The sequence below is a fragment of the Siniperca chuatsi genome, linkage group LG16 (assembly GCF_020085105.1).
Source record: "Siniperca chuatsi isolate FFG_IHB_CAS linkage group LG16, ASM2008510v1, whole genome shotgun sequence".
NCBI lineage: Eukaryota > Metazoa > Chordata > Actinopteri > Centrarchiformes > Sinipercidae > Siniperca > Siniperca chuatsi.
The window spans coordinates 18,947,380-18,965,382 of record NC_058057.1 but is presented as its reverse complement, the minus strand read 5'-3'; the positions used below and the strand labels follow the sequence as shown (position 1 = coordinate 18,965,382).

Here is an 18,003-nt window from a genome sequence, read left to right as displayed (position 1 = left end):
TGTAATCATAGATTTTTATTTATTGCCAATATGTTGAACACCTCATTATAAAATCCTGCTCATATACAAAGACCAGCAGAGCTGTGTGTTTCCATTACAGTGTCAGTAGATGCTACTCTAAGTCCATGTCCAGAGAGAGGAGAATGAGATGTTGGTGTCACTGTCTGGGTCAGTCCACTGTGAACAAGCTGCAAAATGAAAACTGGTTACAACGTCCACCCCAACCCTCATTTTAACACTAAAACAACTAAAGGCTTTTAAAGTTACAGCCATATTTTTGTGACTATGCACCTTGGCTAAGAAGTGAAGACCAACTGTCTGGGACTGATCCCTGCAGAGGGACCGCCAGAGAGAAAGGCCACTTAGGAGGGTAAAAGCACACAACACGTGCTCATCTCTTACTCAACAGCGACATGACACAGAACAGAGAAATAAAATATATTAAACCTAAGTGTCCCAGTCAACACAGTGCCCTAAGGATAAAGACATTCCTCAGCATTCTGTGAACTGCACAGCAAAAAAACTTAACCAAAAGTACCTAGATAGATAGCAATCTCCGTAACTGATTTAATGGCATGCAGCTGGATATTTCTTACAGTAAAAAATAATAATAATTTACAAATTAAATCTCTTTAATTTAGTGATCTAAAGGAAAATGTATTGGAACATAAGACTGCTATTATTTTGGTCAATATATAAAACCATTGAAACATATTAAATGTTTTCATTATCATTAGTAGATAGCAAAAATATACAAACCAAGATGAAATACCCTTTTTAATGTCCCATATACAGTATAAATATCAAACTAGGCATGATTTTAAACTACTGTTTAGCAATATTACACATAAATGTAAGTGTTCAAATATAATGGAAAACAAAACAAACATACATTTTCCTGCTTATACTGTTTTCCCCTTTCTGAGTGGTCGCTATGACAACAAACTCATTGTCATTTTCTTCCTACACAACAAATGACAGACATCAAACAGAAGCAAGGCTTTGATTACATATTATATGTGCACATCATGTGAAATAATAGTAATAATAAGATTTGGCTAGTCCCACTACTCAATCACACCTCTGGATAAAAACTATAATGATTTGGTGTGAACTGATCAAATTACACACATTCAAATACACAAGATCTGAAACACTAAGAAGAGAAAGGTTTTGGCACTAAGTTTTCTTCAAAGGATTTGCAAAGCCGTGCATACTGCCCGACAAACTCACAACAGGAGTGTGTCTCTGCTCCAGTTTAGTCTGCAACTGTGTTATACATGAGTTTGAGCATGTTTGTGTGTGTCATCCGAGGAGCGAGATGTAGTGACCATTCAGAAAGGGTAAGTTGGCTGAGGGCCGAAGGCTTTTTATAAGGCCTCGAACTCGTCGATCCTCTGCTTGGTGTTGCCCTGCCTGATCTGTCGCAGGGTCTTGTATTTGTCTCGGCCGGCCCGGACGTTCTCGCAGTGAAGAAGGTCGTTCTGGGTATTCTTGGATTCATCACGTGCGTGAGCCAGCTCTGAGGTCAGGGCCTGAAGGTAGAGAAGGAGAAGAGGCATGAGATGAAACCTCAAACACAACACTTCCACTAAAACAATTCTAGCAAACGATCACACCATAGTAGAGCCACTGTGACGTCTCTACACTGTGTCTGGTGTCCAAAATCACTGCCTCGTTTACTCATTCACTACTCCCTATATGGCACTCAGTAGTTTACTCTATAGTGAACAGTTCATTTTGGACACTTGTGAATCATTATCAATGAATTGTTAGCAGAAAGTAGTGCGCATGCCGTGGAAATACAACAATACAACTGAATTTGTAGAATACTGGATGCATTTATAATTGAGATACTCTCATTGTTTTCAACTGTATAAAATATAAGTTGTATCAAGGTCAGAAATTGTGGTCCATGGCAGCGAATTCGCTGATCTGCTGAAGCACCGGATAAGAAATACATCAAACTCGACGCAAAAGAACCTGGTCCCAGTATGGATAATGGTGAGAATGCGTCACAGCAATTTCAAACTGGCTGTGCAGCAGTAACACAGGGAGAAACAAGGGTGCATTCTCATCTAACCTGTTCGGTTTGGTTTAAACGAACTCTGGTGCGTTTGCCTGTTTAATTCGGTTTCTGTGGGCTGGTGTGAAAGCTGTAAACCGAAACCGCCTGAAAAGGAGAGTCTCTGTTCGCTTCCAAGCGGACTCTGGTGCGGTTCATTTGTGGTGTGAAACCAAAAGCAGACCAACCACAGGATTTTGTGACCATACATATTTGATTTGTAGCTAAGCCAAGCTGTTAAATCCATTTGCTGATTGTGAATTGTTAGAAAGCCATCTCCTGACCTGTAAGCAATGTATACCCCATATTTATGCAGGATCATTTGGTAACCATATTAAGTAAGCACGTCAGCACGTGAATACAGGGAATTATCCCTGATAAATCAGAAAGTGAAAAGAAGTCAAAAAGAGTGTGTTGAACTTGTGTCCTATTCCATATATTTTACCAGTTCACCAATAAAAAGGGAACGAAGCGTAGCGGTCACACAGTAACTATCCTCCAGTAATATTATGGCACAAAGTGCCTCTTTCTTTTCCAGTTTCAATCCGTTCGTCACTATTAATATACAACAGGTCCAACTGCAGTCTTGACTAATAATCCTCATAATCAGTTATTTCTTTTTGACCTCTTTGTGACACCAGAGATAAGATAAACAAACGCATACAGGCAGGCTCAGTAATGTCCTGCATGGCATCTCTTAACCAACCTACGGGTGTGAAAAAGACTTCAGGCTACACAGTGGCAGATATCTGTCATATCACACAAAATAGATTTAATGATGTGTCTGCATCTTGAGGATGACTGACAGTGTGAGGTGTTAATTTTTCTCTGGTTTAGATCACACTGTGCTCACCTCCAGCTGTTTCTGGACGCGCTTGTTCTTCTCGGCCTCAGTCAGGCGATCTTCCTCATTGCGGTGGTCGTTGATGCCTTCAGTCTGCAGGTCGGCGCTGTTCGTGCTGGCGTTCTCCTCGCTGTCGCTGTTGTCGTCCAGTGTGTCGTACATAGGGGGAGGTGGTGGGGGTGGGGGCGTGAGCGTGGGCGCCGCCATCACCATGTGCAGCTCCTCCTTGGTCTTTATCAGATCGTCCTGGGCCTCCCTGGCCTGGTGAGAACAGAAGAATCAGTAACAAAGAAGGCCAGTCATTTTACTCTTCCCTTCCTGTCCCACCCACATTTGTTTCCTTTTTTTGTATTTGATTTGTTTTAGGTTTAAAATTATAAGCACCCAGAACTCACAACTACCTTGTTTATTGGACAGTTTTGGCAGGTTAGAGAATTTGTCTCAACAAATTCCAGTCTTTGTAGGTATAATGTCTGCTGTAAATGACCTCTGATTTTGATGACAGAAATAGCTGAATGAGCCTCAGTATATTGTACACTGCAGTTTGCCCTCAGTTAAAGCTCTCACCCTGAGCTGCCATGTGTCAGCCTCCTCCTCCTTGCGTCTCTTGGCCTCTTCCAGCAGGTTGATCCTGGATGTGTGCTCTGCCAGCTCTGCAGCCTGATACAAAACAACACGAGAAACACTTATTTAAGAGTCCAAAAGGAACATGTAGGTGAATAAAGACATATAACCTTTACTTAATCAGGTAGTCTAATTGAAAGTGAATAGAAAGAAAAACAAACATAGTACCATACCAAAAAGCACAAACAGCATCAGAGACAAATCACTAAATAGAAGATAATAACTAGATAGAAGATTATAAGTATGTTTTAATCTTGTTTTTGTAATTGTGATATTTCTCTCACAAATCACAGATAAAACCATTTGTCACACCAGACAAGAGAGTGTCTTGATTTCATTGTTTGCAGGACAATTCTTTACACCTGTCTTTATTGTTTATGTTTGTTCAAAGCTGGCACATCTGCAGCAGATTTGCAGTCAAGTGACATCTGAATTATGCAGAAACAGTAGTGATTGCATGTGAGAGTTTATTCATCAAATCCATCAGTTAAACATCTTAGAAACTCATCTAACGGAGAATATCATGAGGACTCTGTAAAGTACTGTACCTGTTTCTACAAATTAATAGGGATCTGCAGTTTTTTGGCTCCTACTGTTGCAAATCAACAATTAATAAAACGGTGTTTATATTGTTTTATTGTAACTTGTATTGTAACTTTTCCATCTCAGCCGAGCGTAAAAATGACATTTCAACTTTTTGTCAAATTTCCAATGTTTCCACTCACTGCGCTAATTGAATTTGATCAAATTTGATAAAAACAGATGGATGGAAAAAGACTTATTGTGACCACTTCCTGACAGCTATGTATAAAACAGCATCAAGTCAAATATTAATATGCAAATTGCCACTAATGTTACTGTATGTCTGAATCACTGTTAAAAGACTGCCTTGATTGCAGGAAAAGAATACATTTCCTAAAGCTCACTTCCATCTTCAAAGACAGTCCTGTCATTGAAGACTTACAGTGATTTGGTTTTAACAGCTACATATAAGAGCATTAAAACAACATTTCTTGGCTGCACTAAAATCACTGTAAACAATAGTTTGCAGAGGCTTGACAGAAAACCTGTTTAAATAATTTTATATTTGATAGTTCAATCATCTTAGCTTTAAAAGCATAAATAGGGGGGAAAAAGAAGCTTTAGAGCCTCCTGATAAAACGTAACCAGACTCTGTGCAGCCTCTGCGGGTGTTTTGGTACATTCCTTCTGACCACCACAACAATGCGAACAGCTGGTCTTTCACCAGACTGAACTAACCGGAGGCTCAGTATTAAACAGCATACATGCTGTAGTTGTTCACTGTGTGACTGTGCGAGTTGAACAGATTCCTGCCCACAGTGGGGCAGTTGGCCGTTAAATTGTTATGCGGAAGGTGTTCAGCTGGAAAACCGGTCACTCAGTGAAAACACAGGGACACTGTACTATTATCAATAGGTAACATGCATTCAAAGATTTCAAACTGGTTGATAACACAACTCCCACGTGTCTCTTTCAGTCACAGTCAGTGGATGTTGCACGGAGACTTAATCCATTGCACAAGCGTCTTAATAGGGTTTAAGTCTAAATGGTGTCACAGCTGGTGTCTGTGCTGGTGTTTCTGGCTGAACGTGGAGTAGGAACCACAGCTTTACTGTCCAGGCTGTTAAAGTGAACAAGCGAGCAGCACACAGTCCTGTGGGTGGTCCACAGCCGAGCGGCTCGGGGTGAGGGGGCGGTTAGTCTGAAGTAACAGGGTGTGGTCCAGCTGGAAGCTACAAAGTGGTTTTGTCTGGAGCTACAGTAGCCAGGCACTGCTGAATACACCACCCTGCAATGTGCCTGGTACAGACCTGGAGTAGTAACAGCTGAGTGTAGTGAGAACTTGGAGAAAAGGTTTTAATTTATCTTATCTTGCAAACAAGGTGCCAACTTTTGAGATTTCCTTGATGGACCTGTTAGGCTTTTATTCTCATTTTAAGAGAAAGCAACCAGACAGCCTTTATCGTCTTTCTATGTTAGTTGCGGCGCTGCTAAAGACTCTTTTTTTCTTGTTAACGTTTCAATTAATAAGTAAGTTGGTAAATATGGCAATGTTGAAAACCTGGTTTAAAGTCCCTAAACAATTGCACAGTGTCATTAAAATACTGACCAGCTGCTCCTGACTCTTCTTCTGGTCCTCAGCCTGGCGTGCCAGCTCCTCTTTAGCCAGCAGGGCTGCCTGACGCTCTGCCTCCAGACGAGCTGCCTCCTCCTCGGCTCTCCTCCGCTCCTGCTCCAGCATCATGGCTCTCTGGAGCTGGTCCTGCAGATCTAAAATAAAAAAGGGAGAGAGAGTTAAAAAGAGATAAGAGACAAATGCTACGCTACTGCACACAGAAGTTCATCATTTGTTTTGAGCTCACAGCTACTAGCAAAGGCAGAGGCTGATTTTCCAGCTATTTCATGGGATATTCCAACTACAATTCCCTACCTTTTGAACCAGAAGCATTAAGCTCTGTGATTCTGCTCTCTCCATTTGAAAGGAAAAGTCTGGAATTACTCGATACTTTTCTTATTGTTAACAAAGACCAAAACCAATGCATCTCCCAACAACCTCTCAATACATTTGTGGCAGTCAGTGTCTAGCACATTGGTTCCTATTGAGACGGAAATCTTCACCAGTCACAAATTTCTAGTTAAATTTTTAAAAGAAGCTTAAGTGATTTCCTAAAGCAACAGAGCATTGTGGGTTTTAGCAAATGTTAATTAAACAGGAATAAATAGTGCAGTTGTTGGGGACTATTTTCAGTGATGGATTAATATACATTTGGTCCTCTAGTGAGTATTTATGGCAGCCAGATGGTCTATGTGGGGTTGACTTGAAATGTGTGTTGTGTGTTCATGGTAAAGAAGGAACATGTTTTTGGAAAAACAATAGAGCTCTATGGCACAAAGGAATAAGCTATATGAGGCTTTGACTACCACAGGCAACACTTGTTAGAAGAATCAATTCATTTTTGGTTTTGGTGGGATTATTCGACAATTATTAAAGTATAGAATATCCATGCTTTAGAAATTAAATGTTTCTTGATCTTTGTTCGTTCTGATTCAATTAATCTGCCATTATAATCTTTGAGCATGATTGCATATCATTTTTCTTTTGTAATATATACCAAGAATGGCATTTTTAATACCTGTGACAATTCAATTACATTAAAACCACTCTAAAATTACAGTAGAATTACTAGAAATTGCCTAATAACCATAGACTAAGAGCATCAGAATACTACTACAGAATTATTATCTACAGCACTCTGCTGTAAACTACAAACAAGTGTTTCTGAAAACAGAAGTCCAAACACAGAAGTAAAATTAGAGTGTGCAAAAAGTAAATTAAAAAAGTAAATGTGTCCAGTTTCATGCTTCTACTGTGTACTGTGTTCCCAGTGTAAATAGAGCAATACTGTAGTGAGGATAGAGACAATGGTCTAATAAGTATCAAAAAAGTACTGGGTAATGAAACTCTTTCCCATGACTGTGTAAACATTCTTGTATTATTCAGGGTGTCATAACACCGTCAGCTGGCATTTAAAGCATTTAAAAACAAACAAATCACGTGGCACTAATTTATGAGCAGGAAACTTGTTAATCATTAATAAAGAGGAAGCCCCTGAGTGACTTAATGATCTTATTAGCCTGATAGCTTACTGTATCTGATTTTGTAAACAATAAGTGCTTCCTAAGGTGAAATAAAAAAAATTTTGAAAAAAAAAAAAAACAACAAAAAAAAAAAACACTGCTGCTTTACTGCCTGTAGACAAGACTGTCGCAAGAGGGAAAAGCTAAAACTAGAAGTAAAGAGTCGAGGCTTCTCTGGGTTGGACACTGAACCAAATATAATCAAAACACAAAATAAAGAAAATTACTAACCATAATGCTTCATACTGTATATACAGATTACAGTGCTGTTAAAGTAAATCACATGCTTAACTGCTTCAGCTTACATTCAAACCTAACATTCATCATCCCTGTTGTTTACAAAGCAAGTAACCTATGCTGTTAGCCTCGCATTCACCTACCCTCATGATCACATGTACACACATATTCAAACCATGAAGTAATGGGGTGTGGTCCAGCTGGAGGCTACGAAGTGGTTTTGCCCCCCCCCTACCTCTCTCTGCCTTCTTGGTCTTCTCCTCAAACTGGTAGAGCCTCATCATCAGGTCCTGCTTCTCTTGCTCCATCTGCTCCTTCTCTTTCTCGATGGCCTCCCTCTTCTTCTTCTCGTTCTCCAGCTGGGCCCTGCAGATAAGACACAGCCGCCGTGAGCCAACAAAGAGAGCTGACATAGTTGATACATAGTTCCGACACAAACAACAGTCGGTGAGCCCACACGTACATTTGTTTACGCACACATTTGCCACACGACTGCACAAGCTGCTCTATTATCGCTGTTTCTAAATAATTAAAACATCGCTGCATCTGTCATGGTCACATAAAGTATACTAAACTCTCATGTAAATATCACTTATCTCACATGAAAACTACTTGCAGGTCTTGTTTACAAGCATTTGGCAACACAATCCCCCTGAATTAAACTGCTTAAATAAGATGCTGTGAAAGGTGGCATGAAAACAGTTACTAGGAAGCTGCAAGATCTGTGCAGTTATCAGTAACAGGGATTCTTTGAAGATTTCGACATATATTAGGGCTGCAACTAACACATTTTCATTATCAATTAATTGACTTATCATTCGGTCTATAAAATGTCAGAAAATAGTCAAAAATACCCATCAAAATGTTCCCAAAGCCCAAGTTTAAATATTCAAATAGCTTATTTTGTTCAAAAAACCCCAAAGAGCTTCAATTTACTATTGATAAACCAGAAAATATTCACATTTAAGAAGTGAATTTTTGACATTTTGCTTAAAAAATGCTTTAAACAATTAATTTATTATCAAAATAGTTGCAGATTCATTTTCTTTCGATCAAGTAATCGTTTCAGCCCTAAACATATTCTGATGTGAATTTTGTCTAAGGCTGCGAATCACTATTATTTTCATTATTGATTAATTGACATAATTGAAAGAAAACCTGCCTGTTTGTTCTTCCAAACTTAATTTTAATGTTATTGACTGCCTTAATAACTATGTGACTGTCGTAATTAAAAAGGTGTTTGTGTCTTCTTGCTCTTTTATGCTGAAGCTCTGATGATTTTGAGTCTGAAAACTGACAAAACCATGTTTTTGTTTAACTGTTCCATGTTCACTACACTCTGAAAAATAAAATAAAATGTGATAAAATGTGATTAGTCAATTATGTTTCCAATTAACTGTTTAGTCTATAAAATGTGAACAACAGTCCAAAATCCAAAGATATTCAATTTACAATGATATGTAACAAAAGTAGGGCTGCAACTAACATTTATTTTCATTTTCGATTAACTATTATTTTCTTGATTAATCAGTTGGTCTATTGAATGTGAGCAAATGGCAAAAAGAAATGCTTGTTACAACTTCCCAGAGCCCATGGTAACGTCTTAAAATGTCTTATTTTGTTTGACCAACAGTCCAAAACCCAAAGATATTCTGTTTCTATCACTATCAGTCCTCACTATCATGGAAGACTGATATAAAGTAGATTTCTTTTTTTTTTATCATGTAAAAGTTTTAATGTAAACTATACAAGGGAAAAACTTTTGTCAAGTAGCCAAATAAGTCTGTCGGAGGGAAGGACTTTTACATTTCCTTGCATTATTCTACTACTTTTGCTGGAGCAACAACCTGCTACTTCCCTCAGGGTTTAATTATGTTTAAATTAGCCGTCTTAAGGGACTCATCGCAAACCGCCTTGTAACTGTGTTTGGACTCCAGCCCAGCCTCTCTGACCACTGTGAGCTACTATGTAGGAACCCTAACTCTGTCTGATGGGGCCTGATATTCTAATGGTTCTCCCACTGGTGTTTACTGTGTTGTCTGCTCGGAGTTACATCACATTGTTTGAACAGCTGTACTGGGACAGACAGTGGGTCACAGCTGTAGCTGAGACCAGGGTAAACATCCATTCACTTTCAGTTCAGCCAATACAGGAAGCAGATATCCCATACTTGAAAAGGAATGCTGTATTATTACCCAATGAATGGTAGTTTCACTTCACATGTTGAACTGCATTTCTGCCATTGGTAAAGTTGGTTCAGACAGCAGTGAACGTGGTCAAACTATTCAGTTATTCACGATTCTCCTGGCCTTAATCTACTTAATAGAGCACCATTTCATGGTGTTGATAGTATCATAAAACTACATATCTAAAGAAATACAAACACTTTTTTAGTCTTGTGTGTTCAGTACCATAGGTGGTATATTAGGTTGTGTATGGGTTAGAGGTGGTGCAGCCTATAATAAAGTTTCTTATTCACTTTAGTTAAGTTGATCAAATACATTCATTATGAAAAGAGTGGTGAGGATTGAGAATATGCAACCTTTACTCTCTTGTAGAGCTGTAACGATTAGTCGATTGATCGATTAATTGTTCATTTTTTAATGTAAAAATGCTAAACATTTGAAGGTTCTAGCTTCTCAGATGTCAGGATTTCTTGCTTTATATGACTATAAACTGCATATCTTTGGGAAATTTTGACAGGCAGTTTTCGCTATTTGACTTATGGTTGGAATCAATATCACAATATTGATATGGATATTTTCCAGTTTTCTCACATTTATTCATTATTTTGAGGCTGTTTTCAGTTTACTTAAAGACTGAAGATCAACTCAATATAGTGATATGGCAAATGTTTGCAAAATCACACACACACAATCATCAGACTGATGTTCAAAGTTGTTGAGTAAAATAAAAACTTAATTACGGCTACAAACGTTTTAGCCCAAAAAAATGGAAAGTTGCTTAATTCATAACGATCTAAAAAGGTAACATATATACATGTTTCCAGGCGTCTGCGTACCTCTCCATCTGTTTGTGTTGCTTCTCCTCTCGGGCCTGGGCCTTCATCTGCTGCACCTCAATCGTGTCTGGCTTGCGGCGACGCATGTACAGCTCGTGGTTGCCCATGCACAGCTGCAGGATGCGCTTGTTAATGCGCAGTCTCGGTGCATAAAACACAAAGTCCTGAAATTTGGAGAAAGAAACAGACAGGAGGAATAAGAAAGAGAAGAAAAGTGAACAAACACCAGGCTGAAAAGTGTTTAGCTGCCTGTCCATTAAACTCTGCTGATAAAGGACAAAGACTCCAGTAGTGGCTCTGAGCAGGTGAAGGAAAAATTTTAATACAGATTACTACTACAAACAGTACTATAGAGATTGTTCCACTTATTGTGAAAGGTAAAATATCCTGGCCTAAACAGTTAAGGTATAACACTTACTTTTGTGGGGTCCATCACTAATAGCATTGCCTGGAAAATAGCCCTGGCTAGTATGTATGTTAGATAAGACTGAGGATATGTCTAATGGTTTTTCTCTCCACCACAGAGAAACATGATGCCGCAGGTAAAGCGGAAGGTGAGAGCTTAATTGTAGACACAACTGGGACTTAACAGGCTCCGAAAGCTTCATTTTCACAGAAGAGGAACAAGAACTCTTAAACTGGAGAAGACAATAAAGGAAAAGGGAGACTTTTAGGAGAAAAGGGAGTATTTTTAAATGCTGGCTGATGCTGCTGAGTATTACTCACCGGAGACTTTTTGTCGATGGGCTTGATGATGAATTTCTTATCGTTGAAGGAAATGTTTCTGATTTCACTCCAGGGGAAGCCAATCTTTGGGGTCAATCTGAGGAAGTGACCACATGAACATGAACGTTATACGTGATACTAAACTACTGTGTGAGGGCCACAATGTAACTGGCACAACCCATAAGCCCATGCTTTTGATCTAATTTGACATTATATGCAATCAGCCAAATTATACAACCACACAACATTTTCATCGCTATGTGGACACTCACTAGTGTCCGATGATCCCAACAGTTTAAATAATTTAACAGACTGACCTAAAAATATTATGGATGTGCAACAACTATTTCAAATTAAATGAGGCCAAAACCAAAATTAGTTATTGGTGCTGATCCTAAAAGAGACAAACATGTGGAATTAAAACTGATTCAATCTGAGGCAAAAAGCTTGGGTGTCATAGACAAATGTGAGATGACATTTTTCCAGAGAAATATTGCAAATGTTAGACCATATCTTACTTTTTCTGATGCAAAGAAATTGATTCATGCTTTGATTCTCTCTCTCTCTCTGGACTATTGCAATGCTTTTTTAACTGGATTGCCCCAAAAATTCAGTGAATAGACTTCAGCTTGACCAAAATACAGCTGCCAACAAGTAAAGGAGAGCACACTTCCTGTCTCTTTTAGAGGTGATTTTAAAATGTTTGTATTTTACAAGGCTCTCAAGGCACCTTCACACATAGCCGACTGTCTCTCCCTCTATACCCTCGAACATTACAGGATTAAATGACCAACAGTTAAGACAGAGAAGAAAAACATCTTAAAGTGAGTCTTTAGAAAAATCTCAAGACTCACCTTTTAAATCTCGCTTTTAAGTAGTCTGTATCCTTGCTTTTAGTAGATCTTACTGACGGCGCCTTTTAATTTGAATGTTTTAAATGTTTTTATTACACTTTTATTATTAAATTATTATTAATTATTACTTTCTATAGTTTTTTAACATTTTATAAACTAAAAGAGAGAGAAAATACTAATTTGATTAATCGATAATGAAAATAATAATTAGTTTTATTATAATAATACAGATAGTTTAAGTGTCATGTTGACATAATCAAACACCAAACAATGTCAGAAAAGTCATTAATTTCATTAAATCCACTGCTTCATACTGTGGTGTTAGAATAAACCCTTTCTCAGGCCGACTGAACCTGGATTTCGGCATCCACTGTTCGAGTATGAGGGATTAATCTGGGGTGTGGCTCGCCGTTCTATTGTGCCAGACATACTGAACAGATGCCAGACTCATTCAGCACAATAAAAAGTAGCACTGTAAACATTGACAAGCCGATAGTGTTGTAATCTGGAAAGGCAGCCATCCATCTCACAGCGAAACTCTGCTGTGAAACCGCACTGCCTGAACTAGAATTTCACCCAATTACTGACCCTGACTCATGCTTGAGGAATTGAGAAAACAAAGTTATCTCAGCGATTGAATATTTTTATCAGAGTCTTGTGGTTTATTGAGCTGTGCTTTATCAATGGATTCATGTTTGTAGAAGCTACTGTTGTGTAGTGATGTGGTTCATAATATTTTACTGACAGCTTGCAGTGATTTGGAAAAGGAACGACACTGTGATTGTTGAAAATGTAGCTGGATTTCATTTGTAAGTCTGGCTTTCTGTGGCAAATATTACTTATGTATGAGAATAAACTTGTAGGGAATATTAGCATTTGATAGCAACGGCTAGTGGAACCAGTATGTCAAAAAACACGAGTAATAAAAGTTTTTTTCAGGTTCAGGTACTGTTGCAGTCTGGGTAGATACCCAAGTCACAACTGAGTCAATATAAATAACAACTGCAATTATGAAAACTTTTTTTGTAATATTGTAGGGCTGAAACTAACAATTATTTTCAATATCAATTAATATAGCAATTATTTTCTCGATTAATCCATTAATCATTTGGTCCATAAAATGTCAAAAATAGTGGCGTAGTAACAATATCCTCAAACCCAACGTCAAGTCTTCAAATTAACTGTTGAGTCTGACTAACAGTCAAAACTCCAAATATATACAGTTAACAATCACATAAGACAAATAAAAGCAGCCAATCCTCACATTAGAAAAGCTGAAACCTATGAATGTTTGGCATTTTTCCTAGAAATAATGACTTAAATGAAATCGATAATCAAAATAGTTGCAGATGCCGAAGTAAAACATGTTTTTTGGGGTTCAGATACTGTTGCAGCCTGATAACCTGATGACTTTGGCAGCTAGATATCAAAGTAACTACTGAGTCAGTGTATAGTAAAATCAGTGGTAATTTGCAACAGTTTTTCAATAGTCAAAAGCGAATTTGTTTTTACTGTGTGCGTTTGACTAGGATGGTTGCTAAGACAAGACCTTGGCTCAAGAAAACATCTAAAAACTCTGTCCTATAAAATGAGCAGCGCAGAGCTTAAGGAGTTAAACCAGGATCAGACTGTGCCTCGGCGAAGCCTTGGCTGCACTGCATTGTGGGCCAGCTGCCCTCATTGGAAAGACAGTGTTGTAGGTTAGCCTCACATTCTTAAGTGCCGCACAGCTTGAAAAACCAGTCTGCGTAGCCATGGTTACAGCAGAGGGCACCGTGGAGGAGAGGCATTTCTTTGCCGATCCCAGGGAGCACATAAAGAGACAGACTCACATAGGGACACAAGGACCCAGGAACAATGTGTTTCTTAGTCTTGTTGGAGGTTTCATGCCACAGTTAAGATACAATAAGGCTAAATGAGAGACTGGGTGAACTTTAACACAATAGCAGTTACAGTAATTAAATCACTTGAAAAGAAAATAAGCTGATATAAGAAAAGAATTAGCCAGTAAAGGTTCAATTAGAGGCCTGACTTGCTAAACTGTGTCATTACCCTGTCACCAACTTGCTGTATTGATTTCTTCCACTAAGGCAGACAAAGTAGACCTCACTGCTTTCAACAGACGCTGGCATGGAAAGCTGACACAGTGCAGCCAGTTTAATATGGGAAGAGCTACAATCTGGCAGTGAACAACAGAGCTCAGCCAGAGCAGAGTACGGCTGGAGAGATTTCCAGCACAGGGTCAGTGACTGAAAGGAAAGTCACCAGGGATGTGAAGTGCTTCACGGTGCACTTCATTCACTCCAGTAACCCCACAGACAAGGCCACCAGCCACAGGAGATCTCAGAGCTCATTTCACCAAATACAGGGTGATTACATCCCAGACTGTCTTGCCCTATAAACAAAGTGGCAATCACAACCAAGACCAGGCTGACAGATCTAAAAAAAAAAAAAAGTAGGTTTCTCTTGGAGCACAATGCAAAACAAAGAAAAAATCATCACAAACCAACAAATACAACAGAGGAAAATTTACTTTTTCTGACATTATCTGTGGATAAACAAGAGAAATGGGTAGTGATTAAGTCTGAGGCATGTGCACACAAACATGTGCTTTGTGCTTCAGGAGGTTTTATCATTCAGTTGTATGTAGAGTAGTAAGCTCTCCAAGCAGAGGTGTGAACAAAAGACTTCCTGTTTGTCCAACATAACTACAAAAGACGATGACACACTCACTCGAAGCAGGCACAATTATATGCAGCAAGGGCACAAATTATAAACGTTATTATGTGACAAATTTGTGTCCAAAAACCTAAAAACCTCATTATTATTTCAGCTCAGGGAATCTGCAAGTAATGTGACTGCAAAAGAATGCATTTTAAAAGGGTAATAAACAGACATTTCCAATTCTGTCTTTGGAGATACTCCTCCTGTATCCAATTGGCCTTCATTGTTATTCCTGTCATTCTGTCGGCAGAGGAACAGGAATAGTGATTAAGTACAGACATGGACCTGGCCCAGCCAGTTTAGCTCTGTGTCACAGGGCTGCAGCTACTGCAGCAGCAGGCACAAAACAAGAGCCACAACAGACACTAACAGCAGGGCTGTTTACTTCCAGAGTCCATCAAAATACAGTGCTTACTTGTCGTCCTTCTCATAAATGTTGACTCCCAGGGCGTCCACTCCCAGCCACAGCTCTGTTCCCTTCTTATTCTTGATGTCAAAGTAGTTGACTCCGTACATTTCCAGGTCCTGGGCGATCTTCAGGTACTCCAGCATAGCGTCCTCCCTGCAAGAATTATTATTTAAATGTATTCTTTAAGTGCATTAACTCAATGAGTGACATTATATAAAACACACACTCACTTTAACATCCCATGGTGCTCCTCGTGCCACACCTGAATCCTCTCCTCCCACTGTTCTCTGGATAACTTGTGCTGCTCCAGGACTCTACGGAAAGAGAGAGGAAAGTAGCAAAGATAAGCTACATCACCATGCAGAGACCATTAACACACAAGACAGTCTGATATCTTTGGCTTTGGTTTGAAACATAACATTATGGGCTCTCTTTTCATGTAAGCATTGCATTGTGCAAAGTCCAACTTTATTTTGGCGAAGTGTTGCACCGTCAGACAAGCACATAATCCTTTCTAAAATCCCATAAACCCCTTTAATTCATGTTGTGTCTGTTTAACATTATACATGTGCAGCAAATGAGAAGACACATTAAAATACTCAGAAAAAGTCAGTTTTATTTTGATTATGGCAATAATAATCAAGGCAGAGTTAATATTAATATCTCGTCACCAAAACAGCTACAGTAACATGGCGTATTAAGGCCTTCTCTTTCAGTGGATTTATTCCCCATACAACTACAGGAAGTCTACAATAACCACATTAACTTCTGTACTCTTGTGTTCATCCAACTAGCTGTTGATGCTATCATACACATTTTCTTAGGTTTGTGTCCAGACACATGAATTAAAAAGAGATTGTTATCATTATCATGTCCTTGGCGGCATATTTGAGCTGCTGTTTTTTCACACTACAAAATCATTTAATGTTTCTGAATTCTACAGGGGGATGAGAGGAGCCGATACCATTGAACATGATTGCCACCAGTTCCTGACACATCCACCCAAATCGCACCTTGTTAATAAGTGAGCCAAAGGTGCGCCAACGGTTTTCAAACAAGAAAATACTAAAAGAACTCTGCCACTCTCTTGGCACACTGTTCAAGGTGACTCTGCTTTGTGGCCTGTGCCATGATTAATGATGTAATAAAAATAAAGCCAGTGAGTTACTCCGTTATCTTCGTTTTCTCCCTTTTAAATTTTAACACAGTGTATGTATGTATGTATGTATGCCTTGAAAGCTGAATTGACAACTTTATACACTGACAAAGACATAATATGAATAGATGGCACACAAACACTCGCAAATGATTCAACGTTTTTGACTCATCATTATCTATTTTCTTTCAGTGTTGAGTGCAGCTCTTGCTTTAATGTTTAAGATTTTTAGTTCCTTCTTTCTTTAAAATTTCTCATTATTCAATAATTATCTTATGCGACAGCATTATTTTCTGCCAGTGCCAAACCCAATTGCTTCAATATAATAAGCCAAGTGTCTTACTACATAACACCTTGCCTTTTGCTCTAGATGTTAATGCAACAACAAAGCTTGATTCCCTGTTCTGAATCTACTGGCGCATCTCACCTGTGTGGCAGCAGGCGTTCAGACAGCAGGTATCCAGGCCGGTGGACTTCTTTGTTGTAGTCTCCAAATTTGGCCTGAACAGAGTAGGAGGCCAGCAGCACAGCCGTCTCTGGTGGACAGTAAACCTCGTCGCTCAGGATGCCCTCCTTCACCTGCAGGAAGAAAAGCTTCTGGGTGATGTCCTGAATCAGCTCCTCAGACACATCCTCTGGGAAGAATTTGGCCCGAAACTTGAACTGCAGTGGGTTCTCCTTCTTCACGTCCTGGGACGACACCTGGAGAGAAATTACAACATAATTACAATAACATCCAATATCACGTGAGCATTAAAGGAATAGTTGGACTTTTTGGGAAATATGCTTATTCGCTTTCTTGCCAAGAGTTAGATGAGAAGACTGATGCCACTTTCATGTTTGTACGGTAAATATGTAGCTGCAGCCAGCAGCCGGCTAGGTTTCCCCCTATTTCCACTCTTTATGCTAAGCTAAGTTAACCGACTGTTGGCTCCAGCAACACATTTACTGCAGATATGACAGTGGCATCAATCTTCTCATCTAACTCTTGGCAAGAACGCAAATAAGCGTATTTCTGCACTATTCCTAGAATGTCAACCAGCTGGAAAAGCTGGATTGTAGAGTATTATCAAATGTTTATGGGGTATAAATCAAGACTGAGATTTTCTCAAAATTGAGAGCAAGGATATGATCATCTGGGAATCATGATGGTTTCAAATTTTATCAGTATACAGTAATTCTACTTAAGCAAAAGGCATAAATCATGTCTCTTTCAAATCTGTAAACAGTATTATTTGCTACCAATGATTCAAAATCAGCAACATAAATAAATGGGTCAATGTTTAACTCATTAGGAAACAGCTTATCGTTCCGCAGTTTCATGGGTGCACTGCCCTTACCCTCATTCAGTGGAAATACACTTTAATAACTCCGAGCTACAGTATGTGTTTACACAATGAGCCTCTTCCTCTAATTTCAAAACAGGAACCAAGCGGTCTTGCTGGAGAGAATGGGGCCGGGAATATTCCAGTTTGAGCAAGGCATTGTGCTGATGAGCTCCAGCGCAGCGTCAGCACACAATGTACAGTTTATTGCTGCTGACTGAGGCAAGCATAACCCTTTCTCTCGCTCAGTGACCCTTGTTTATGATTAAACAAACAACTTTTGAAGTTTGCCTAGATTAGCGTGGTTTCCTACATTTTGTTTCAGGCATTCATCAGAAATATTCTCATCAATCCAAT

The 18,003-nt window shown here is 39.0% G+C and overlaps 1 protein-coding gene across 2 annotated transcripts in view; it reads right to left on the bottom strand.

The window, feature by feature from the left end:
* The window catches only part of ezrb (ezrin b), a 36,289-nt gene continuing 18,286 nt past the window's right edge, over positions 1-18,003 (bottom strand). For both annotated transcript variants that reach the window (XM_044170024.1, XM_044170025.1), the window contains exons 5-14: positions 16,749-17,023; positions 15,396-15,479; positions 15,172-15,318; positions 11,179-11,275; positions 10,453-10,616; positions 7,666-7,796; positions 5,665-5,825; positions 3,477-3,569; positions 2,919-3,170; positions 1-1,535 (exon numbers count right to left, since the gene is read on the bottom strand). In XM_044170024.1, the coding sequence (XP_044025959.1) occupies positions 1,371-1,535; positions 2,919-3,170; positions 3,477-3,569; positions 5,665-5,825; positions 7,666-7,796; positions 10,453-10,616; positions 11,179-11,275; positions 15,172-15,318; positions 15,396-15,479; positions 16,749-17,023 (1,569 nt within the window). In that variant the 3' untranslated portion in view covers positions 1-1,370. The remainder of the gene's footprint in view (positions 1,536-2,918; positions 3,171-3,476; positions 3,570-5,664; positions 5,826-7,665; positions 7,797-10,452; positions 10,617-11,178; positions 11,276-15,171; positions 15,319-15,395; positions 15,480-16,748; positions 17,024-18,003) is intronic.